This window comes from Bos indicus, chromosome 28 (genome assembly GCF_029378745.1).
Source record: "Bos indicus isolate NIAB-ARS_2022 breed Sahiwal x Tharparkar chromosome 28, NIAB-ARS_B.indTharparkar_mat_pri_1.0, whole genome shotgun sequence".
In the NCBI taxonomy this organism is placed as follows: domain Eukaryota; kingdom Metazoa; phylum Chordata; class Mammalia; order Artiodactyla; family Bovidae; genus Bos; species Bos indicus.
In genome coordinates, this window is record NC_091787.1 from 32,945,610 (window position 1) to 32,971,807 (window position 26,198).

At 42.2% G+C, this 26,198-nt stretch overlaps 1 protein-coding gene across 15 annotated transcripts in view; it reads right to left on the reverse strand.

Annotated features, from left to right (window-relative positions):
* The window catches only part of KCNMA1 (potassium calcium-activated channel subfamily M alpha 1), a 774,726-nt gene that overhangs the window by 255,727 nt on the left and 492,801 nt on the right, over window positions 1-26,198 (reverse strand). For all 15 annotated transcript variants that reach the window (XM_070782104.1, XM_070782103.1, XM_070782107.1 and 12 more), the window contains exons 6-7: window positions 9,601-9,676; window positions 2,760-2,835 (exon numbers count right to left, since the gene is read on the reverse strand). In XM_070782104.1, the coding sequence (XP_070638205.1) occupies window positions 2,760-2,835; window positions 9,601-9,676 (152 nt within the window). The remainder of the gene's footprint in view (window positions 1-2,759; window positions 2,836-9,600; window positions 9,677-26,198) is intronic.

Consider the following 26,198-nt stretch of genomic DNA (forward strand, 5'->3'; position numbering starts at 1 on the left):
ACTCTGCCCTACAAACTGCAGTAGCCTCCCTCGGGAGCACAAAATGTGAGCTCAGAAGAACTATCCCGAACCCTATACTCTGTAGACCAAGGACCAGCAAGCTTAGTCTGTGCAGGGCCAGACAGTCAATATTTTCGGCTTTGCAGCCCATAGGGTTTCTGCTTTTTGTGGGGACAACTCATCTCTGCAGGTGTAGCAGGAAATCTCTCAGAGGCAATGGGTGTGGAAGGCTTCTGCCCCTGACTTCGTTTCGTTCGGTCGCTCAGTCGTGTCTGACTCTTTGCAAACCCATGGACTGCAGCACGCCAGGTTTCCCTGTCTTTCACCATCTCCTGGAGCTTGCTCAAACTCATGTCCGTTGAGTCGGTGATGCCATCCAATCATCCATCTTCTGTTGTCCCCTTCTCCTCCTGCCTTCAATCTTTCCCAGCATCTGGGTCTTTTATAATGAAGCAGCTCTTTGCATCAGGTGGCCAAAGTACTAGAGCTTCAGCCTCAGCATCAGTCCTTCCAATGAATATTCAGGGTTGATTTCCTTTAGGATTGACCGGTTTGATCTTCTTGTAGTCCAAGGGACTCTCAAGAGTCTTCTCAAACACCACGGCTCAAAAGCATCAATTCTTCGGCATTCAGCTTCTTTATGGCTTTCACATCAATATATGACTACTGAAAAAACCATAGTTTTGACTGTATGGACCTTTGTAAGCAAAGTAATGTCTCTGCTTTTTAATATGCTGTCGAGGTTGGTCACAGCTTTTCTTCCAAGGAGCAAGCTTCTTTTAATTTCATGGCTGCAGTAACCATCTGCAGTGATTTTGGAGCCCAAGAATATAAAGTCTGTCACTGTTTCCATTGTTTCCCCATCTATTTGCATGAAGTGATGGGACCGGATGCCATGATCTTAGCTTTTTGAATGTTGAGTTTTAAGCCAGCTTTTTCACTCCCCTCTTTCACCTTCACTTGCAGTTGCCCATCTCTGCTTTAGACTCACAAAACACTTCCTGTCCTCCCATCACCTATGATCTGCCAGCAAATGTGAGGCAGGTAGGAGAGATTTTGCAGAGAGGGGCCCAGCCCTACCATACACCCAAAGGCCAATGCGTGTGACCTGCCAGAATGGTCCCTGTGGATGGCCGGCCCCAAGCCTCCCTCCAGGCTGCCAGCCTGCCTCTGCAGAAAGCTTCCAAGGCCTGGCACACATCAGTGCCTGTCCTCCATGTGCCCTTTCTCGTGGAGGTTTCCTGGTGAAGCAGAATGTACTGGGTTGGCCCAAAAGTTCATTCAGGTCTTTCCATAAAATGTTATGAAATGAACTTTTTGTCTAACCCAGCACTTCACACACCAGTAAGGTGAGGTCACTGCTGACTGAAAACAACCAACTAACCCTCCATATCTGTGCTTTTTGACACTTGGCAGAGTTAGAGTGATTATCTAAGGGTGATTTCATCCAAGAATCCCATCAGCATAAAAGGGTGGGTAGGGTGGGGAACCATCAGATCCACTAACTGAGTGATAGCTCAGTTTTCCTTTGAATGCCAATCACAAAAACCCCAATGGGAGGTAGGTAACAATGCTTCCTTCCATCCATTAAGCAGACTGAAGCTCAGCGAGGGAAGGGCAACTTTACTCAAACTTCTGTTAGATGATGCTCCTTCCAGGTGTAACAATTTGTGTTTGTATGAAGCACACTTCTCAAAATAGCTATACTCTCTAAAAGCAGACAGAAATCTGCCTTGGGAATGTGAGTACAGCTTGACTTCATAATATAAGGCTTTCAGTGAGTTGTTAATTTAAAAGAATTAACATTTTTGAGATGCAAAATAACTTGACAGGTAATCAAGCAAAAGAATCAAAGAGGCCTTTTTGTAAGGGGGTGAGTGAAAGTCACTCATTCGACTCTTTGCGACCCCATGGACTACACAGTCCATGCAATTCTCCAGGCCAGAATACTGGAGTGGGAAGCCATTCCCTTCTCCAGGGGATCTTGCCAACCCAGAGATAGAACCCAAGTCTCCCACACTGCAGGCAGATTCTTTATCAGCTGAGCCACGAAGGAAGCCCTTATAAAGGGAAAGTGAAGAGAAACTGAGGAATCTGTTATTTGTTACTTACTAAGAGATGTGTGGCTCAGCTGGTAAAGAATCCACCTGCAATGCAGGAGACCAGGGTTCAATCCCTGGGTTGGGAAGATCCCCTGGAGAAGGGAATGGGTGGGGAACCATCAGATCCAGTAACTGAGTTATAGCTCAGAAGTTTTCCTTTGAATGCTAATCACAAAAATCCCAATGGGAGGTAGGTAACAATGCTTCCCACTCTAGTATTCTGGGCTGGAGAATTCCATGGACTGTATGGTCCATGAGGTCGCAAAGAGTCGTACACAACTGAGGAACTTCCACTTCACTTCAACAGATGGGGATCAGACTTCCAACCTGGTCGCCAACCTTTTCCAGTGATTGCTTAGGAAGCACTGCCATCTTGTGGTTTGCTGGGGTTACTGCAGACAGAAAAAAAAATCTACGGAAGCCCCTGCCCCAGCTATACAGGTGAGCTGAAAAACACAGGTTTAGAGTGTGAACATGACTCACCATTTGGAACTAGTTTAGGTTAAAAGGGTTGGAAACCTAGACAACTTGTGCAGTTGTTTTTCCTTTTTCTGCATTCTCCAGCAGGGCTGAAGTTTGTCTCCCAGGTAATAAAATGACTCTGAGAGGGTCTTCTTCCAGAAAAGTCAGAACTGAAGCATCTTCAAGGATACTTACCAAATGGATGAACCCGGCTGCTGTGAGCCACGTGCTGATAAAAATGGAGAGCAGATTCACCAGCTTGATGGAATTACTGTGCAAAAGAGACAAAAAGCAAGATCCCCAAGTTACAGAAGACCCTGTTGGGAGTGGCTTCCAGGGCAACAGCGCCCCTTTAAGGAGGAGGCAGCCCATCCCCAAGCCCCCAGTGTTCCTCCCCGTCATAAGGGAAGGATCTGAAAGGCGGCAAATGTAGTTCAGGCTGGAGCCTGTAGGAAGATGAAATCTGAGCTGCTGAGAGTGGTCCCTAAATAAACCCCTCTGGTTGTTTAAAAAAATTTTTTATTACTTTTTACTTTGAACATTTTTATGTCTACAGAAATAGTGAAAGACAAACACTGGGATGCCCTTCACCTAACATTTTGCCACATTGGCTTTATCTGTATATTTTCTCTCTCTCTTTTTTTTCTGGCTGAAACCATTTACAAGCACGTTGTAGACATCACAACACAACCTTATAAACTTCAGCACTCAACACCTAAGAAGGACGCCATGTAAAACGATCATAGTCCAACTGTCCTACCTAAGGAAATTAACACAGATTCAGTAATGTCATCTAATATTCACTCCCAAGCTAGATTTCTGCAGTTGCTCCAATATTAGGCTTATTGATGCTCTCATGTTTTCACCCTAAAGAAGTAATAGAGATAATAATGTGCTGCATTTGATTATTATGTGGCTTTAATCTAGGAGTCAGGAAACTTTTCTAACAAAGGGACAAATAGTAAATATCCAGGCTTTGCTGGGACATAAAGTCTCTGTTGCAACTATACACAGGAGACCTGTAAAGGAATTAGTTGTGGCTGTGTTCCAATAAAACTTTATTTACAAAGACAGGCAGTGGGTTGATTGGCCCATAGGCTATGTATTTTCCATCCTGTGCTTTATTCTCCTTTAATCTGTATATAACATGCCCCGCCTACCCGCCCCCCCTACACACACACACATACACACACCCTTTTTATTATGTCTTTCTGTGATTATTTTATTTTCTATGCAGCCAAGCCTGCTGTTATCCAGAAAGTCCCATATTCTGGATTTGTCTGACAAGATCCTGTTTCAATACATCTGTTGAGAATACCTGCCTGGGATGGCATCACATCAGGAAATTGCAACTCTGTTACACCAGGTGCAGTCACTTGGTATCCGTGGGAGCCCGAGGTGGCGCCACTGAGAGGCGCCAGCTTCCCTTTGTAATCAATATGCCAGCTGGGGAGTGGGACTCTGGTTTATTCCTATGGCCCAGCAATAGATATCCCTATTGCTGGGCCATAGGAATATCCTATTCCCTAGCAATCTTACACCTAAAAATTTCCGCATCCACTGGTGTTCTTTGAGAAGTGAGTTCTTTGGAACTCACTAGATGTCTAGCTCCCTGAGAGCAGGGGCCTTGTCGGCCAGAAGCCTGGGAGTGGTGAGTCCCCCGTGCACAGTAGGACCTCTAAGAATTTGCACAGAGTGAGCTGGTCTCCCTTCTGCATTCTTCCTCCCTGCCTTCACCCCGTTTTCTCCCGCTGGCTGTACAGCTCCTCAACCACTGTTGCAGGGGGTTGCTCCCCTGTCCAAAGGTCCTCATGGACTAAAACTCTATGTCTACACTGCCTCCTTCCACACCCGCTGAAGTCTCAGATATTCTCCTACCACTGTTCTTTCTACATAAACTCTTGCAACTTCTATCAAAGCCAAAAATATCTGCCAAAACTGTTTATGCTATGACTCAGCTTGAGAGCCCTCCCCACCTACTGAATATTTCCCTTTCTCCAAAGCTTGGTATAGGCCATACCTCCTCCTTAAAGTAACTCCACCCATGGCAATACCAAGTGACCTGCGGCTTTTTTATCTCCAGCTAATCACTGGACACCAATCCCACTCTCTTAAGCCATCATTTTTACATTTCTAGTTGACTTTCTCGTGTTCCCAACTGCATCACGCAGAAAAGAACCCTATGTTCTATCTTCTTCAGTCTTCCCAGAGGGGTGTAACACTGCCCACAGGCTGGTTCAGCCCATTGGACTTAATAGATTGATCTCTGACCCCTTCCACCTCTTTCTCAAGGGAAAACGGACGACTGAAATTCTAAGAGTTTAAGATCACCCTGATAAGAATGGCTAGCACGGTTCTCTCACAGGATTTACCATGCGTACTGCTGTTTTAAGTACTTCATGTATATGAATTCATCTCATCTTCATAAAGACTCTATGAGTTGGTCCCAAGGTTAAGAAACTGACCCAAGTTCACATAAGCAGGCAGCAGAGTTGGGATTTGAACCCAGGCAGTTTGGCCCCAAAGACTGCCCTTTAGTCCACTACACTACACAACAAGAGTCACAGACTGGGGTCCACCAGAAAGTCCTCCTTGCTGTGAAAGCAAAGCTGGGACTCCCCCACACTCTTGCATAGGATATGAAGAGGGTCAGAGGCCATTGCCCCAGAGAGGAGAGAGGTTACCACCATATCCACCGCCCAACCAGTTTCTCAAGGGGAGGCCAGAATAAAGTAAAAGCCTCCTCTGAGGCACGTTAATACTGGACAGTGAGAGACTCATGAGTAACAGGTAGTCAGTAGCAAAGAAAGAGATCTCAGGGATGCCTGTGTTGTTCAACTTCTCCGAAGATAATTGAGTGCCGAGGTGACTCACTTACATAGTCCTGGATGCTGGAACAAAGCAGTGTCCCAACGATAACCATGCAGAGCCCTCTTGAGACATTAAAACTATGGGAATCTCCAGGCCTCATGGTGCTTTGGAAAATGACCCAATATGGTGATTATTAATCTCTAAGTGATTGTCACAGTGATATTAATAGCGCTTAAGGGAGCTCTCTGTTGTGTAGAGAACATTTAATCATTGTTGCTGAAAGAGTCTCTATTAAGCACTGAAATCTGATTATTTTTATGGCATCTGCATTATTACAGATCCCCAGTATTAGGATTTGCTTTTCAAATTAAACTCTATGACCAGGCAATCATCTAAAAGCTCTACGCAAGAGATACAAGATTAACTCTTGGGGCACTCTCTCCATATTCTAAAATTTGAATCTCACCAGGTTGCAAAGAGCTCCCTGGAAGGAGGAAAAGGGTTGCAGGGTAGGTCTGTGGGCTCTGTGTGGACACTGGAGATAAAGACTTGAGGGTCAAGTTCAGAAGTCTGGACTGAACCCTAAGGTCCTAAGGATGAGAGTGATTGGAACAATTCAGATTCTAGCATTCTCGTGATAAGGGATAAAAAGTGTGATCTTTGCATGATAGCTTAACTTCACTTTCGTGTTTTCTATTATTGTTTCTGGGACCCTGGCCCATGAGTTCTCACTAGCCACGAAAGGATACAATGAATCATTATCCACAGGGGAGACACAGAGACCTTCCTGTTTTTACAGGTCAGAGACCTTTCTCAGGACTCTGTAGATACTGGGGGAGAAAGAAAGACAGAGAGAGATGGTGTGTGTATCTCTGTAGATACTGGAAGAATGAATGTCCATCTCTTTCCAAGATTATCACTAAAAACACAGAACCATGGGGGTTATCTTTGCTCAGTGAATTTACCAGGACATGTTTTGGTTGACACTGAAAATGTCATCCTCCTTCCACAGAGAAACACAAATTCGTCCCAGTTCTGGTTGATTAGTATCTTCCTCTTTGCTTCCGGCTGGGAATACAGATAGGTGCCAATGTCCTTATTTTGTTTCATTGTTACCTTTGCCAGACAGATGTGAAGCCCCCTCAAAGTCAACTGCACTGTATCCCACAGGGATGAAGGGCCTGAGCTATAGACACAATTCAAGTTCTGTCAATTCTACACCTTAAATATCATTCAATCTCTCTCCCTTTTCTAAGGCCAGTCCATAGTACCAATGCCTGGACAACTGCCCCCCTGACATCTAAACATCGATGGCTTAGATGTTTCAAGCCCACTTTCCATACAATTTCCACGTGGAATTCATGACATCTGAGAGCCTTCATGATGTGGCCTCTACTCTTTTAAAGGCCTTTAAACTTGGAGCCATTTCTGAGGCCATTTAGGTAGTACAGTGGTTTCAGTTTCCAAAATGTAAAAAAAAAAAAATAAAGTGTGTTGCTTAGGTAAATGATGGTAAATATTGTACACAGCATGGAATGCTATGTGGGAAATAAGTGACGCGGTAGAATGGTTGTGGTTGTTTAGTCACTAAGTCGTGTCTGTCTCTTCGCAACCCCATGGACTGTAGCCCGCCAGGCTCCCCTGTCCGGGATTTCCCAGGCAAGAATACTGGCGTGGGTTACCCTGCCTTCCTCCAGGGGATCTTCCTGACCCAGGGATTGAACACACGTCTCCTGCATTGGCAGGCAGGTTCTTTACCACTGAGTCATCAGGAAGTCCCTCCGAGGGCTCTCTTTTCTCACTTACATTCCTTTTGCAGCTGCCGTGACTGGAAGTCAGCTGCACCCCTCGCTCTCACAGGCCCAGTCTCCAGCCTCACCAGGATGACACCTGGCTGTCTACAAGGCTTACTGAAGACACCCTCTTTGCCTTGAAAGGATCCTTGACTGCCCCTCATTCAAGCTGAGGCTTATTTAACTATTCTCCTCTATGCCTCCAAGGTCTGCATCCCAGTACCAACCACAGTCGGCTCTCCCTCCCTCAGGGACTCTCAGAAAGCAGAACTCAATCCTGGCACCCTCTCACTGCTGCACAGGTGGGTGCTCGATTCAGGCTTGAACTGACCTACTCATATGGTTGTGACCGTAAGCCAAAGGAAGTGGGACAATTCCAAGCGTGAGGCCGAGATGGAAACCATTCTCCAGTGACAGGGGAGTTTAATTCTGTGGGCAGCAGGATGCTGGGAAAATGTTTGGGGCTTAGGATGGCAGACTCCGTGGTAGCCCACCACCTCATGACTCTCCCAACACAGAAAGTCGCCTCTTACCCTCACTCATCGCTTCAGGTATTCCCCTCCTCTGCACTGGGAGAAGGAACCGCCTTAATTGTGGAGTTCTCAGGAGGACTGTTTCCCCAGGGATGCCAGTGCTATTTCCTACACCTAAAGGAAAGTTTGCTCCACCCCCACCCCAGGAAGTAGGAAATTGGTGGATCTCTTGGCAAAAGCCCAGAAAAAGATATTTTACACAGATGGCTTATCATTCTCCTAAGTCCAGAAAGGATCGCATGGAGTACAAGGAAGGTGAGAACACAGTTCTTTCCGTGTTACTCCTCGGAGTGATGGCACCTTTGGGTCAGAGGATTAAAAGACTCCTGAACAAGTTATCATGAAACAGGGAGACGGAGGCACTCTACCACGTTAGACAGTGTGGACAGCTCCATATAACACCATCCGCATGAGTGTCTCTTAAATGCAGCCCCTGTGAGCAGCACTGGGTCCTCACCAGGTCTACTTTTAAAAACCCAGTGTAGCAAATATGATATAGGCAAACCTTAGGGATGGCTAGCTTTGTCAATCATTTTAATTTCAAGAGTAATATGGGTCCATTGCACACAAGAGTCATAAAATGGTAGCAATGAAGGTTACTGTCACTCAGAAGAAATATGAAGAATAACACTATTCATCCTATATTAATAATAGTACACACAATGGAGCACCAACAAATTCTGCCCCCAGGATTACCACAGTAAGGGTGTTGGAACACACCGTAGAAGACTACCAGGGCATTCGATGCTCATTCTCTTTTTAACTTGACTAACAGAAAGTGAATTTATTCCCCTATTCACATAGATGAATAGTTAGCAAGGGGGAAATCAATCTGGAATTAAAACAAACAAAAATAAACAAAAAACACTAAGACCCTAAGAGGAAAGCCAAGAGCCTGTCATGCGTGTTGGATGTGACATATTCCGGAAGTTGAGTCCCAGCCTCAGTTACTGGGAAAACAATGCTAAGTCCAAGCCCCCCTTGCTCCCCTCCCTGAGTGCAGGTGTATTCATTATAAATCACAAACTCAGAGGTGTCCTGTTTTTCATCATTTATCAAACACGCTAAGGCCAACCGAAGAGGAAATGGAACATTAGCAGTGAGTTTCTCAAAGTGTAATTTCCTATGAGAGAAATTTATGACCTGTACTTATTCTCCATTAAAAGACGTCCAACCTCTTTTATTAGTTTATTCATCAAGGCAGCCCTGGTTTCAGGCCAGCTCTGAGAACCTGCAGGTCATCAGGAAAAGGGTCTCTGGGGAATTTTTTTCTCCTGGTCCAGTAGTGTTTTCCAGATCATAACACAGTTAACAGAAGTAGTCATGGTGCCTTCAGCAGGAGGTTTTTAGGTATTCCCCAGAAGGCAATTCACAGAGCAAGCCCCAGGGGCTACACGGGCTATAAAGTGAACATCTAGAATGTACTTTGAAATAAAATGATTTCTGTGTGCCGTATGAGGTTTGTGATTGCCTCTCAAAGAGCATTGCCTCCACTGCTTTCATGGCCAGGTTCAATTTCTTATTTAGTGATGTAATAAAGGGGTGATTTAAAACCTGTGAGCAAGGACTTCCCAATCAATGAGCAGACCTATCCCTATCCACTGTGCTCCTCTCTCCATGATGCTGTGTCTGGTGCCCAAGCAACCCCACGTGGTGCCCCCAAACTGCCTCTACTCCCCCACATACACGGCCCTTCCTCTTCTCATCACCACAGAGTCCCCTGTCCTGCAGAAGATCCAACGCTAGGCTCTCCCTGGATTTCTGGATTGGAGCACTGTCTCTGTGCACAAAAGAACACTAATTTTATCGTAATGAAAGTAAATACACCTGATATTTACAGCTTAGCACTGGGGACCAGAAGGAGGAAAAAAAAAAAAAATAGGAGAAAGAACATCTTACCTTGTTTTCAGGATATTCAGAAACTGTAAAATTTCTGAAAACTGGATCAGTCTGAGAGCTCTTAAAAATCTCAAACCTGGAAAGAGAAATGAAATTAGAGCTGCGTTATTTTCAATGTGTAGTTTTAATGCCTACACTCTGCTGCTGGATTTAGAGCTGCCAAGGTTGAGGGGATATGAAATTCCTGCAGAAGACTGAACCATCCAGTACCTTGGATGTACTCCTTCATCCTGATCCTTGACTGGTTTAATCTCAGCTGGTAAACTGACAGGCTCATTAAAGGGAGCCTGTGTGGAGCTACAGCAGAGGAAGTTCTGGCGGGGAGAGCCCAGTTCACTGAGCTGTCTCGTGTCCATCTCTGATTTAAAGCACTACGTCTAAGTTGCACGGCTGTTTGAGAGGATTCTGCCTCTGAAAAATACTGGGAATAGCTCAGCGTAACCCTTGTGCTAAGAGCAGATTAGGAACAAATCGGATAACCTCACCTCTTTGGTGAATTTTTTTTTTTTCAATTTTTATCTTCAGTCCTGATAAAATGAAGAGTATAGCCCATGGTGTTATCTGTTTCCTACAAAGTTCTATATTTTTCTCCCAATCAAAAAAAAATCAAATCAGTAAGATCTCACACCCCATAACATCAGGATTCAAAACTTCTATAATTCCATTTTATTGAATGTCAAGATAAACGCTTCTTCTTCAGAAATCAGCAACCTCTCTTGAATGAAGAAGCAGCAGTGTTTCTACATGTGAAGAGAGAGAGGGAAATGGGGAAGGAAGACCCAAGTGGAGATTCAAGGAAATACAAATTATTGTTGGGTTTTAATAGCCATGAGTAAAATGTATTTCTGTTGAGATCAAATTAGTGAGTCAAAAGCAATCTGAGTGGCACAGGACTTTGAAGCTTGGCAGTCTTGTAGGAGTACTGTTTACAAAATACTGATTATTGCAGCTCTGGAACACTTTCAACAGCACACCTGCTCTCAAGGGGATGTTCTTGTGCATATTTTCTGAAAGCATTATATTAAGCTGCCCCATGTGTCATGCGTAGAGCTGAGCACAGAGTGGGCTAAACTGTGAGTGGTTAGCTCAGAGCCAGTGGGTGAGACTTTATTTGGCGCCTTATCTGAGGCAGCAAACGGGGAAGGCATGCAGAGCAGAGGGAAGAGGCTGTGGTGATTCTCTTATGACCCCAGGGTGAATCAAGGAAAGAAGACAGATCGGACGTGTTCTCCTAAATGGCTCCACACTGGGCCCAGATCGATGATTCTTCATTCACGCATAAGGTGAAAGAAAAAACTAACATAAGGCACACAGGCAGAAGGACGAGAAGATGTGGCTCAAAAGGAAAATTTCTCATCTAAAAGGATTTAACTTCATGGACAGAAGATTTTTCAGAAGACATCTGCCTTCTGTTGTGAATGATATTCATCTTACTTTTATTAAACAAGAAAGTGCAGAGATGAGAAGGGATGTGGATGAAATAAAAGGCTCCCGAGCCCAAAACTCAGTCCTAACTGAGCTGATGAAAGGTGGACTTCACACTGCTGAAAACTGGATGCAGAGGGCAAAACGGAGGCCCCGTCTCACGAGGCAGAGAACATGAGAAAAGGGAGGAAAAAAGATGAAACGTAAGGAAACAGAAACGAAGTGGAGAGTACAGAGACCCAACCTGTGAGTGAAATGTGTTCCAAAGGGAAGTGCAGACAACACGCAGATCATAAATAATGGCCAGGACATCACAGGAGTGCAAGGCAAAATGAATGACCAGCTCTGTAAGACTGATACCAAGAAATCACCTATTCATATCCTTCAAATTTTAAGCATTAAAATAAATGAAAATATAAAAAAATCAAAGTGATGAGGGTGAGGAGAGGGTTACAATTAATGCAACTAAGATTTAATTATATATCAGTGAGTGTTAAATGACAATTGAGCAAAACTCAGAATTTTAAAACAAAGAGAATCTAACCCAAGATTTTTATACCCCGTCAAGTAGTTGTTCAACAGTAATAAAGGCAACAAAAAAATACTTTCAAATATCCAAGTTCTCAGAAAATGTACTGTTTGTATAAAATATTTGCAATGTTCCTAAGTCTTATTAAATCAGCATGGGCAGAGGGGCAGGCTGGAAAGTGAGTTTTTTAAATAAACGTTCCTGCTGGTTCTAAGCACCTAGCCCAACCTGGATGGCTGATCTAACTCCAGCATCACTGTCACATATTGCTGGGAGATAAAATAACACGTTTAGAAGCTCGACATAGGCAAGGACTGGCAGTTAGCACTGAAACCAGTCACGATATAAGGATGTTTTAGTAATGTATAAGCCACTGATAATTTCATCCTGAAAAATTGTGTGTCTATGTGAGTGAATTTTCATTTATGGAAACAAAAATAGAATACAAATGACCCACACTTTCGATGGCATATCTTTATCGTGAAGCAATGCCTTTTGTATCCTATGTTATTTGTTGGTCGCTTGTCACATTTTAAAGCAACTCAGAAAAATATGTGTGTGAAAATAAAGGTAAGGAAAAAAAAAAATGCAGCTGTCACTAGGTCCTATCCTCTTGCTGGCTGTAAACTGGAGACCTGGGTTTGAGCACTTTCCCAAGGAGAGCAAGCAGGAAGATTAATAATGTACGAAAGAGGAAAACAAGCTGGTTCTCAGGAGAAGAGGAGAGCCCAGGATGGAGGCCCAGGACGAAGGTCTCCCTGGCAAAGGGGCTCGGGGTGATGCAGGAGCAACACTCTCACGCACTACACAGCTGTGGGCTTTGTTTACTCGGCCGCCTCGGGCTGGTCACTATCACAGCACGAGGCTTCACTAGTGCAAATGCGAAACAGTATTCCACCCAGGTTAAAAAACAGAACAGTGTTGGGACTTCCCTGGTGGTCCAGCGGTTAAGAATCTGCCTTGCAATGCAAGGGACGCAGGTTCAATCCCTGGTCTGGGAACTCAGATCCCACATGCTGCGGAGCAACTAAGCCCCTGTGCCACAGCTAACCCCTGAGGTGGCCAAGATGAACAAATAAAATAGATAAATACTTAAAAAAAATCAGTCTACATGCTCTCCTCAGATTACGCTAGACACTCTGGAGAAATGCATGGTCTGGAGTGTTGATCCTTCCAGCCGCATATCACAACAGCTCCTAACTGCTTCCCCACTGGACACTTTGTGGTCAGTCCTCAGCAGAGCAGCCAGAGAGCCTGTCACCAGGTAAAATGGTCATGCCGCCCCTCTGCTCAAAATCCTCCAATGTGCCCATTCCACACAGAGGAGAAGTTCAAGTCCCTCAGCGACCTAAAGCAAGGCCAGTCCTCATTCCTTCCAGACCTGCTGACCCCCTCCTCCCCCTTATGCTATCAATATCAGTACTTAACCTCTCATCTGAATGTCTTCCTCAGTGAACCTGCCTCAGGGCCTTTTGTTCCCTAAATGGTGCACTCTCTCACCTCCTTCAGGTGTTTGATCAGCGTTAACTTTCTCAGTGAGACCTTCCCTGGCTATGCTGTCTAAAACCACAATTCCCCCTACAACCCTACCCACCCCCAAAAAACTCTTCATTCCACTTGCCTGTTTTACTTTTCTCCCCAGCATGAAGCACAAGCATCTTACTTACATAATTTACCTTCTGTCTCCTTATCCATAGCGCCACCTCTAGGAGGAGAGGGACTGATCTTTACTTTGTTCACGGCTATATCCCATTCTGAAGGAGATCAGCCCTGGGATTTCTTTGGAAGGAATGATGCTAAAGCTGAAACTCCAGCACTTTGGCCACCTCATGCGAAGAGTTGACTCATTGGAAAAGACTCTGATGCTGGGAGGGCAGGAGGAGAAGGGGACGACAGAGGATGAGATGGCTGGATGGCATCACTGACTCAATGGACGTGAGTCTGGGTGAACTCCGGGAGTTGGTGATGGACAGGGAGGCCTGGCGTGTTGCAATTCATGGGGTCACAAAGAGTCGGACACGACTGAGCAGCTGAACTGAACTGAACTGAACTGATATCCCATGTACCTAAAATAGTGCCTGGCATAAGGAGGATACTCAGCAAACACTTGCTTGAATTGAACTGAATGAATCAGACTTCTGAGAAAGAATTAGACAGCAGAGAGCTAAAGATTAGCTACTCTGCTTGTGGAACCCTGAGATTACACATTGTCTACTAGAGGGATAAGCCATGACCTCTGAAGGTTCACTTGACAGAGGCCAGGGCTGACACTCTTAGGAAATAAGAAGGAGCCTAACCAGGAAAGAGCCTTGATCCACGGTCATGCTGCTGAACCCAGAGAGGTCCTGAAAGAGGATGGACAGCAACCTCACATTCCATAAGGAGGCCAAGAAAAGGAAACAGTGGAAAGGGCAATGCCTAAGCAACAAATATTCATCTCCTCTGCTTTATAACATTATATTCTTATAATTTAGTCTATATAAGTTAAAATTTCTCTGAAATAAAATTATATTTTTAGGAGATAGAAAACAGCCATAACAGAGTTGTGAAGAAAATGAAATGTTAATTATGCCCTCCAAAAGTCTAGATGGTTTCACAAGCCAGTTCCTTTAAACTATCCAAATACAGTAAACTCCTCTACATACTCCCTATTATATACTTAAGTAGTAAAAATGGTCGGACACAACTGAGTGACTTCACTTTCACTTTTCTCTTTTATGCATTGGAGAAGGAAATGGCAACCCACTCCAGTGTTCTTGCCTGGAGAATCCCAGGGACGGGGGAGCCTGGTGGGCTTCCGTCTATGGGGTCACACAGAGTCGGACACGACTGAAGCGACTTAGCAGCAGCAGCAGCAGCAAAAATGGACTTTTCTTTTTCTGTACTCTGTATTGGTTAGAAAAGGGGCATTACCTAGACATAGGTACCCCACATACTAAAAGAAAAAATTGGCAAGCTCATCACACTAATGACTAACCACAAGAATCCTACAGAAACTCGGAGACTGTATTAAATAAATAACAAGCATGGGCAGTAGCGGCTGCTGTGGGGCGCAGCCCAGATCTTTTTCCAGGGATCTTTATTCATCACTGGCTCCTGAAGAAGGACCTTGCCCACACGCATCACCAGGGTGGCTCCCATGGCTGGTGGATGTGGGGACAAAGGTCTGCCACCTCGCCTGGATCTGGAGCAATACGGAAGGGCTCTCCAGCTGCAGGACTACAAAGGGATGGACGAGGCCTCTGGTGCAGCTGCACTGCAGCCGAGCCCTCCACCCCGTCCTAGCTCCCTTCTTCTCTCCCAGTGATAGCGCTGAAACCTGCCCTGGAGGCATGGTCCAGAAGACTAAGGATCCTGCAGAAGCATGCTGAGCACATCGGAAATACTAAACAGACAGTAATCTCATCGCATGAAGCTATGGAATTGTGAAACAGCATATTATTGTTCACAATTTCAAAGAAAAGTAAAGAAGACAAAATAGAAAGCCGATAAAGATTCACACACACACACAGAGTACAGAGCATTCCTGTTACTTTCAATTAATGGTGAAATGATGATGTTGACAATGAAGTAAATCTATTATGATTGATCATATGTTATTTTTAATTACTTCTACATGCCTAACCCTTTAGCTGTATCTTATTTAATTCATACAACAGAAGAAAACACCTAAGAATAAACAGACAAGCGAGCGTGTCCAGTACAGTGTGTAAGCAACACAGCCAGATTCCATTCCACACTTGTGTAATGCCATAAAGCCAAGCTTGTAACCACTGCCCCGGCACAGACGTTGTTGGCCAATCGGTTCAGATTCTAAATATCAGCACTCAAGTAAGCGCTCACAGCACTTGTGATCCTCCTGCCAAACTCTCCTAACAATTTACATTTCCATCAGGGGGGAAATGCTCTTTGCCTACAACCCCACCAGAGTCAGTATTTTGATGAAGAAAAGATGAAGGAAATGAAGAGAAGGGAGGAAAAGAATGAAAGCAGGAGTCTCAATCTGACAGGCGCCAACCCCAAACAGAGGGGCTCCCCAGGTGGCACAGCGGTAAAGAATCCACCCGCCAATGCAGGTGACAACGCAGGAGGCATGAGAAGATGCGGGTTTAATCCCTGGGTTGGGAAGATCCCCTGGAGTAGGAAATGGCAAGCCATTCCAGTATTCTTGCCAGGGAAATCCCATAAACAGAGGAGTCTGGGTGGGCTACAGTCCATGAGGTCACAAAGAGTCAGACGTGACTGAGTGACTTGAGCACACACACATGTAACCCCAACAGAGCTTACCGCTGTTTCATTTTGTTTTTTAAATTAACAAATGAAATTAACTGTGTTCTCATATATTCACTAGTCGTTTTACTTTATTTTTTAAAGTGGTTTATAGTGGTCTCTGCCAGATTATCTGTGTATTCATCTTATTACTATATTTGAGCTGTCATAATGAGAATATATGTTGTATATTTTATCCCACCGTTCACCATTCTTTTAATTTTGCTCAAAGTTTTTTTCCCCCTAAGTCTAAAATTTATTTAAGGTGTCTTTTTCCCCTGAATTCCAAAGTTTGCTATATGGTCAAATGTATCAGACTTCCAATATTGTTTCTTTGATATTCAAAAATTTCCATTTCCATCATAAAAACAGATTTTTATTAATGCATGCACATTTTCCCTCTGTACTTTCAGGGCACTGGTTCTCAACCTTGGCTGCATATTTAAATCACCTGGGAAGCTTTAAGAATTATTGATACCCAGGTCTCACTTCCTCCTCCTCGATTTTGACTTGATGGGTCTGAGGTACAGTCAGACAGAGGGAATTTTAAAGCTCTGAGATGATCCAAATGAGCCATTACGGTTGAGAAGCATTTCAAACTTTTTCTATAAATGGATGGATAGTAAATATTTTAGGTTCTATCACAACTACCCACTCTGCTGCAAATGACATGTAAATGAATGCATGTGACTATATTCCAGTAAAATTGTATTCAAATAAATAAGCCATGGAGCCTAGCTTGCTATGCCAGCTTTAGAGACCAGCTATTTAAATTCCACGTGCACATGAATCATCCAGGGTTTGTTAACATTCACACTCTATTCCTTGAGTCTGAAGCGGGGCCTGATGCTCTGCAGTTCTAACCAGTTCCACGATGTCACCGATTTTGGTCTAATATCACACCAGTAACAAGACTGCACGTCAGTGCTTCCCAGACTTTGTTGCCATTACAATCACCTGGAAATTGTGGAACAACACTGGTGTCTGCCTCCCACCCTCAGATATTCTGATTTAATCGGTCTGGGTGACAACCTGGGTGTAGACAATTTTTATAACTCCCCCCTCTTGAAAGTCCCCTGGACTGCAAGGAGATCCAACCAGTCCATTCTAAAGGAGATCAGTTCTGGGTGTTCACTGGAAGGACTGCTGCTAAAGCTTTAACTCCAATACTTTGGCCACCTCATGCGAAGAGTTGACTCATTGGAAAAGACTCTGATGCTGGGAGGGATTGGGGGCAGGAGGAGAAGGGGACAACAGAGGATGAGATGGCTGGATGGCATCACCAAGTTGATGCACATGAGTTTGGGTGAACTCCGGGAGTTGGTGATGGACAGGGAGGCCTGGCGTGCTGCGATTCATGGGGTCACAAAGAGTCAGACACGACTGAGTGACTGAACTGAACTGAACTGAGATGATTCTAACGTGCAGTCAAGTGTGCAAACCATCCATTTAGGGTATCTTTTCTTCTTTTGACCTTTAACATGCAAATCCATCTTGACATATTTATTTATTTTGGTTAATAATGTGCCAAAGGGACTAAGTTTTATTTTTTTCCCAAAATAGTTGGCAAGTTTCCTTTTCCCTTAGTAACCATTTGAATATTCTAAAACCACTAATATATCCATGAAGCACTCTGCCTCTTCACTTTTAAAGAACATACTAACTATAAACTAGAAGAAATCAGTAGCACGGTAAGAGATTACTTATAAAATAATTCATTCAGCTCAAGATCTTAGGAAAAAAGTAGTCTTTACAACCCTAGAATAAAAGATGATTTCTACTTTAGTGTTTATACTTGAATAATCAGAGAACTAAAAAATATTAAAAGTGATAAAAATTTTCAAATCATTTTCTGGGGGTAAAAAATAACAATAATAAAACAAAATAAAAACCAATAAAGCAACAGATAGAAAAGGAAATCATGTACAATTATGGACTAATAAAACTTGAAATCTGCAGTGAGAGGGATGACATTCCAAAAAATGTAAACTTTGTAAGTTCATACACACAAAAAAGAAAACCATTACAGGATAATAATTGAAATATAAATTGAAATTTTTTACAGATAGCTTCCCCTCAGCGACTTTGCTCCCATATAATTTATTAAATTTTTGAAAACATGTACATTATATTGAAATTCTAAACTATTCCATAATACACAAAAAGATGCAAAACTATGAAACTTGCTATAAGATAATCATAAACCTGGTACCAAAAACTGCCTCTCAAAGCACAAAAGTAAAATAATTTCCCTAAGATTAGTGATACTAAAGTTCTACATAAAATACCAATTATATATAATTCATCCCTGAATTAAAATAATAACCTAGAGCATTGTGGTTACACTTAGCAAATTGGATAGAATAATTTATCTCTGCCTCCTCTCAAAATCTCATTAAAATAATGCTAATAATACTAATAATAGCATAACACTGAATGGGGAAAAATAGCAATATCCCACGTGGGCAAAAAGAAAGGGAGAAAAACTATAGCACGTAAGAGAAAATCACAAAACGCTAGTAGATGAAAAGTGGATATTCTGTTGAAAATTACCTTGACAGAGCTCAGAAACCTAACTTAACATTTGTATAACATATATAGTAAGAAACATATATGTCTATACTAATAAAAAATATCAGAAGTGTCTTTGGTCAATAAATTTGATAATGAATTTCACAAAGACAGATTGTTGGGGTCATAGAGAAGGAGAAAGCAACTGTTCAAAAGATAAGATGAGGTGACTGACATTGGGAAGAGGGAGGCTAGGACATTCACTGATAGACTGGGGTTCCAAATAGGGGCAGCCGGGACAAAGCAGTACCATGAACATTTTAGTTGTCAAAGCAATATTGCATGAAAACTGGTGACTCTGAGAAGAAAGAAATTGTCTCCACAGCTGCAAGACCAATTACTGGAACAAAACACACTTCCACATACCCCATCACTCTTCAGACTAGGCACATTAAGCAAAGACCACACTTGAATAGAAGCTAACAGAAAAATCCCAAATCCAAAAAAGAACACAAAACTAAGAATCGCCAAATATTTGAGGAAAGTCAAGCTTTCTTTGAAGAAAGGTACACAGTCTAGCAAATTTCTACTTAATGCTACCTTAACAGATCAACAATTTTCGAAAAACTTGATTGAAAAATATAGAGTTGTGAGAAAATATGTCAACTCAGCAAAAGAAATTAAAATTTTAAACATTAAAACTTTAAAAAGCCAACTATTAGGAGAAAGGACACAGTTGCATACAAACTAGACTCTCAAGCAGAGGTCTTGTCATACAAAGGGGAAAAGGAATGAAAAGTACAAAAGGAAGTTCAGAGACAAGGAAGACAGGTGTAGAATTTTCAACATTTATGTAATTCAGTTTCCAGAAGGGGAAAATAAAGGGCAACAGAAAGCAGGAAAAATTCCCTGGCAGTCCAATGGTTACAACTCAGTGTTTTCACAGCTGGGGAACTGGGTTCAATCCCTGGTCAGGGAATTAAGATCCTACAAGCCATGAAGTGCAGCCAAAAAGAAAAAGGAAAGCAGGAAAACTTTCAAACATTAAAGTTTCCCAGATCAAGATGATGCCCTGCATTTTCAGACTGGAAAGGTCTGTTAAGTGTCCGGCAAGTTAAATTTCAAAGGACCCAAACAGAGGCATATTACAGAGACATTTCAGAACCAATGCAAAGATATCTACTCCCAAAGCAATGAGAATCAAATTATTGTCAGAATTCTCCTGGCTGTACTGGATGCAAGAACACAAAGGAAAGATACTGTCACAATTTTCAGGAGAAATTATTCTGTAAAAAAGATCAGTAAAGAATCTGCCTGCAACGCAGGAAATCTGGGTTTGATTCCTTGGAGAAGGAAATGGCTACCCACTCCAGTATTCTTGCTTGGGAAATCCCATGCACAGAGGAGTCTGGTGGGCTACAGTCCACGGGGCCACAAGAGTCTGACATGACTTAACGACTAAACCACCAACAGGTGAGGAGGGCTAGCACAGGAAGGAGGTCCCGAAGGAGCAGTAGAATCTGGAAGAGAAACCGATGAGTGACTTTGAATGTTCCTCCGGAAGCTTTCTTTTTTGGACTTCCCTCATGGCTCAGACAGTAAAGAATCTTCCTGCAATGCAAGAGAACCAGGTCCAATCCCTGGGTTGAGAAGATCCCCTGGAGAAGGGAATGGCAACCCACTCCATCATCCTTGCCTGGAGAATTCCATGGACAGAGGACCCTGGCGGGTTACAGTCCATGGGGTTGCAAAGAGTCAGACACGACTGAGGCAACTTAGCACGCACAAAAAAAAAAAGATATACTCAACCAGCTGAAAGAAAAATAAATCCCAAAGAAAAGTGAGATACACAAAGCAATATGAGAAAAGAGTAAAAGTAATCAGTTTATGTGTTGATTGACTATTACAAAAACTAATAAATAATAATAATGATCTAAAAGTAAAATCTCTAGATGCTACCATGTGGAAGTTGGAGGAATGGAGGAGAGAGGGCAGTGAAGGAAAGAAAGTTGTGCTAAGGTTCTTGTCTTGCTTCAGAAGAAAATACTATTAATTATATATATTAATAGAAAAATTTAAGTATGTGTATCGAAAACTTAAGAATTCCAAATCTCAGTGGGGAAAAAAGAACAAAAGAATTTTATCAAGCCAATTAAAGAAAAGCAACTGTGAAAAAAGAAAAGTATATTAATTAGTATTACTAAAATACTATTGCATCAGCAAATACAACCTAATTATTTTAGTAACCACAACAAAATTGAGTAAGTTAAAATTTATCTGCTAATTGACAGACACTCAGATAATATAAAAAAGCAATAATACATTCCACGTGAAATTCACTGAAAACAAGGAAGTTGGAAATGAAAGGCTGAAAAATATGTACCAGACAAATGCTGACTAAAAAAAAAAAAAAAAAGAGCTGGGTGTGGGGGCAAAGAAGCCAATAATGATATCATATAAATTGGCAGCTACTATGAAAACGTAGAAAAGAAATAGTAATACTTCATATTGATATGAAGGAACAATTCACCAAGAATATGTAACAGTGAAATAAACTCCACACAACTAAGACTGTGTCTTTGAGGCTCATGTACAACAGAGTCGGTGAGAATGCATCAAACAGACACTGACAATGCCACGTCACAGGGGGGAGCCCCCAATTTTCACTTTTCAGAAACGAGCCAAAACATAAACACAAAAAACGTTCAGATAACATTTAACTCCTTTGGGTATATTTGTATATCTCTATCTGAATGGATGGATCGATAGACACATGCATATATATTATACCCCGTAAATTAGGAATACAATGTTCAATAGCAACCGTTGAACAGTCATGAAACTGACTATGTATTAGGTCACAAAGAAATTTTACCAAATTCCAAAGTACTGAAATCATATAGGCCACATTTACCACAAAGCCCTAGGATAAGCAAAAGCACAAGAAGAGAGGTAGAAGAGATTATATAGAGAAGAATTTAATACATGATAAAGAAGTCATCACAACTCATAGGGAGAAAAGCATTATGTAATAATAATGAAATAGCTGGTTAACAATGAGATTAAACAGTCACCTCACCCCACAATTGAAATCACATTGAGATTAAAATTTAATATTAAATTTAATATTAAAATAAAGCCATAGGAAAACTAAAGAAAATAAAATTACATACTTATTAGCCCTCTAAAGAAAGGAACAATTTCTAGACTCAGATGTGACAGGAATCATAAACATTTTTAAATGTCACCATAAAAATATCGAAATTCTACATGTCAATAAAAGAAATGAAGAAGATAATCTACTAGAAAAACAAATCAAATATGACATAATAAGGATAAATTCTTCATAATGTCAAAAGGATGTACCACATCAGTAGTCCATAAATAGGCAAAAAGTCATAAACAGACATCATGAAATAGGAAATATAACTAATGAGCAACATTAGAATTATTACACTTGATTGAAATAAAAGACATGGCAATTAAAAATATAGTGACTTTTGTTTATTCTACTTAACTAGCAATCTGTTTGAATTTCACCTACTAGAGATCACTCTTGGAGAAGGCAGTGGCACCCCACTGCAGTACTCTTGCCTGGAAAATCCTATGGACAGAGGAGCCTGGCAGGCTGCAGTCCATGGGGTCGCTGAGGGTCGGACATGACTGAGTGACTTCACTTTCACTTTTCACTTTCATGCATTGGAGAAGGAAATGGCAAACCACTCCAGTATTCTTCCCTGGAGAATCCCAGGGACGGGGGAGCCTGGTGGGCTGCCGTCTATGGGGTCACACAGAGTCAGACGCGACTGAAGTGACTTAGCAGCAGAGATCCCTCTACAAGAAGTCTTATAATTTGATGGGAGAATTGTAAGTTGATATAGCATTTTCATATAATATCAATACAGCATTTTCAGGGGCTTCCCTGGTGGCTCAGTTCGTAAAGAATCAGCCTGCTATGCAGGAGATTGCCTGCAATGCCAGAAACCCAGGTTTGATCCCTGGGTTGGGAAGATCCACTGGAAAAGAAAATGGCAACCCACTCTAGTATTCTTTCCTGGGAAATCCCATGGACAGAGGAGCCTGACGGGCTACAGTCGATGGGGTTGCAGTCAGACACAACTTGGGGACTAAACCAGAAATAGCATTTTCAGAAAAGAATTCCACATTATAAATCAAACTAATCCCATTTCTAGGAAAGAAGCCTAAGAAAATATTTTTTAAAAAATGGAAAGATGCTACAGAAACAAAGATGTTCATTGCAAAATTATTCATTAAATAAGAAAAACAGAAAGCAGCTTGCTATCTAAAAATAAGTCTTCTTAAATATAGTCCCTCTTTTTTTAATGGGATATTATGGTGAAAAAAGAATATAGCAAGACAGAATATGCTTATGATACAATGTTAAAGAAGTAGATACAGAAAGTATAATGGTGCTCACCAAGGGCTGAGGAGTCTGGGAAAAGAGTAGCTGTTTAATGTGTCAAATTTGCAAGATGAAAATATTCTGGAATCGGTGAAAATATTCACAACAATGCAAATATGCTTAACACTACTGAACCGAGCATTAAGATATGGTTAACATGGTAAAGTTTATGTTATGCATTTTTATTATAATAAAAATATAGCAAATTGGAAACATTTTAAAAATATAAAGTGCATGTTCTCTCTGATAAAACTATGAAAACTATAGGCATATGAAAAATAGAAACTAGAAAGTGCATAAAATGATGACAGAGTTATGACACCAAGGTAGGATCGAGTTTTTAAAATTATCTATAATTATATATAATTCCTATTTTATGCATAATTTTTTGTTGCTGTTGTTATAAAGTTAATGGCAAGTCAAGACTGAGGACAGGTCTTCTGATTCTGAGCCCTATGTCCTTCTCAAAAATTCAGGAACCCAAGGCCAGTGGCTCCAGGCAGGAAGGAGCGCTGGCTACTGCTGATTCTTCCGAGTATCACACGTGGCACCTGGGGCCTGACCAACCAAGTGGGGCATGCTGAGATCCAGTGCCATGTAATTTTAGTGCTGCTTGACCAGAAAAGCTAAGGGATTTAGGACTTCTTTCTCAGATGGACACAGATTATTATACTGACAGAGACTGAGGGACACGCAAGTAAATGATGAATCATTCACCAAGCAGGGTCCCCACCATCCCAGGACAGAAAGGACTCGAGCAATTTCTGTAAGCAAGGTCCCACTGCAGTACAAGACTGAGAAAACACAAAAGCAAACATACCCCAGCCTGGGGTGGAAAGGGTTTTCCAATTTGCTGTTTTCCATTCCCTTTAACTTCTTAATCTTTAAATCCAAAAAGCTGAAAGGTTCAAATAAACCTCTGTCATTTCCAATCCCTCCGCCCCCACATAAATCCCAAAGAGCAATTATTTTTGTGGTGTCTGACAAGGTCAAAGTCATCTGGCCTTGAAGCTTGAGAGCTTACACTAAGGATAAGACTCATCAGGGTAAGGAGGGACAGACCCAAGCCCAGGGAGACTTCTCCAGGGTGATCCCTGCACCCTGCTCCCATCCTTGGGTACCACCTTCCATCCCCCAGCTCCATCACTGCCCGGACCAAGTTCTCTCCCCACCAACACAGAGAGAATCAGAGCCTTTTTTTCCTAGCTGGAGGAAGAGGACTGTCTTTCTTGTTCTCAAATGCCCCTGGGATTTTGTTTCTCCAGTCCGAATTTGTGTTTTATAAACAGTGCTTGCTTGTCTGACCTTTTCAAAACTTTTCCCTCGATAATTGCTCAGGCTGTTCTGTACCCTACCTTATCCCAGTCCTGCTTCCTTTCTGACAGACACTAAACATCGGTTAATATTCAAACTGGGATTCTCGCCTATCCGTTCATTTATTCATTCCTTTGTTCATTCCTTCATGACATACATGTGCAGTGAGTACCTCTCTGCACCAGTCACTCGCTGTCTTAGACCCTGAAAGCACAGAGATGAAGCTGCACTTTGAGAATCTTCTATTTGAATACAGGAACCAGAAAGGAAACATTTAAAATAAATAAATAAATAAGTCTTGTTGAACCACCTCTTAAATATATATGTTTAAAAACTCATTTTTTCCCTTTCCAATGCCAGAATTGTGGTCCAAGCCACTGTTACCTCTAATTTGTCCAGCAGCTTCCAAGCTGGTCTTCCCTTTTATTCCCTCAGCCCACCACTTCCCACCATCCATTTCCTAGAAGCGGCCAACATGTTCTTTGCAGACATCAATCAGATCACATCGCTCCCAGCTAAAAGCCCTCAGGTGGCTTCCATCTCTCTGGAAATAAAGTTCAAATTCTTCACCCTGCTCTGAAAGTTTTCCATGATCTAGTCTGTTCACATGTCATCTCTATTCTCCCCATCCTCACGCCCTCCACAGGGCAACTCTGCTCCAGAATATCTCCCAGTGTATACTCAGCTCAGGGCTTTCCCTTCCATTTCTTTCTGGAATGTTCTTCCCCTAGATCGTGGCAAGGCTGGCTCAACTGACACTGTCTCAGAGAGGTCTCTTCTAGCCACCCAACCTGGACTCCACCTCCCATTCCGCTGTTCTTTTCTACAGTATTTATCGCAATCTATGATCATATTCGCGTGTTTATCACAATCTACAGTGATCATATTCGCGTGTTCATTTGCCTGTCTTCCTCTAGAGAACGTCAGCTCCACTGCAAGAGCACCTCATTCACCTGTTCCCCACCATGTCCATCATCTTCCCAAACAGCGATGCCAGGCACACAGTCGGCACTCACTGCTGAAAATGAACGAATTCGTAAGAACCCCTTTCAAGGGTAAAGTAACAAGACTAAATACTAAGTTGAAGTTGTGGTTTTACTTCCTTGACTCTTTCTCAGGAAATGCTCCATTTTCTCTTAGCTTAATAATCCCGTCATTTGCACTCATCTCTCTAGCAGCTTTAATATTGGCCCCTGGCAATGCTGGGTGTCATAAAGCACCAAGTAGTTCTTTCCTGACATGAAGAAAGAGGAAACAGAACAATTTGGTCAGCAGATCTAGGTCACAGACATGGGGGTGTGAATATTTAGATTCCAAATGAAGTTCATGCAGATGTTACAGCTCACAGAGGTCTTTTATGCCCATTCGAATGAAAACGATTGAGTGGGACTCACCTATCCCCTGCTTGCTAATTGGAATTTTGCTCTACATAGTTATATAATGCAGAGACAGTCGAGCTGGGCCCATTCACATCAGAATCTTAAGCTGGGTTTCAAAGGGACTATACTTCATTTTAAAGAAGCTGCTTGTAACACTAACCTTTCTGGAAATAAAAGATATCTCTTCCTACGACTGGAATTTTTAGATCCAGAAATGCAAAGTTAAGCCATTTATTTCAAACCCCCATACATTATAGATGTTCGAATAAAACCAAATCCCTACTGGAAAGCAGTTGAGACAAGAAAATCTGCCAGAGGATATTTCTTATGATCTCTGCTGGGTGAGAATACTGAAATACCATCCAAGATAGGCAAGAAAGCATTACCATGGCCCGATTTGAAAGCAGAAGAAAGCAAACCAAAACAGCATTGTTATCCCTGAAAAAAACAGAAAAATACTGTCGACAGCTTCAAATGCTTTTCTTAAAAAATGCTGACTCACTGGAAATTATTATCACTTAATAAATAAAAAAGGAGGCTGTTTCTGTCATTTGCCAAGCTTTCTCCAACATTTCTAAAATATATTTTTTAATAGCTCAGAAACATTTAGTCACTCTAGAGACCAGTTATATTCCTCTAAGAAGGAAGGACCAGGTTTCTGCTTGGCCCAGCACATCTGTGCTCAGGGGGGATGCTAAGCACAGAGGAATGGAGAAGCCTATCACCTATCCACTTGTCCACAGAGAGG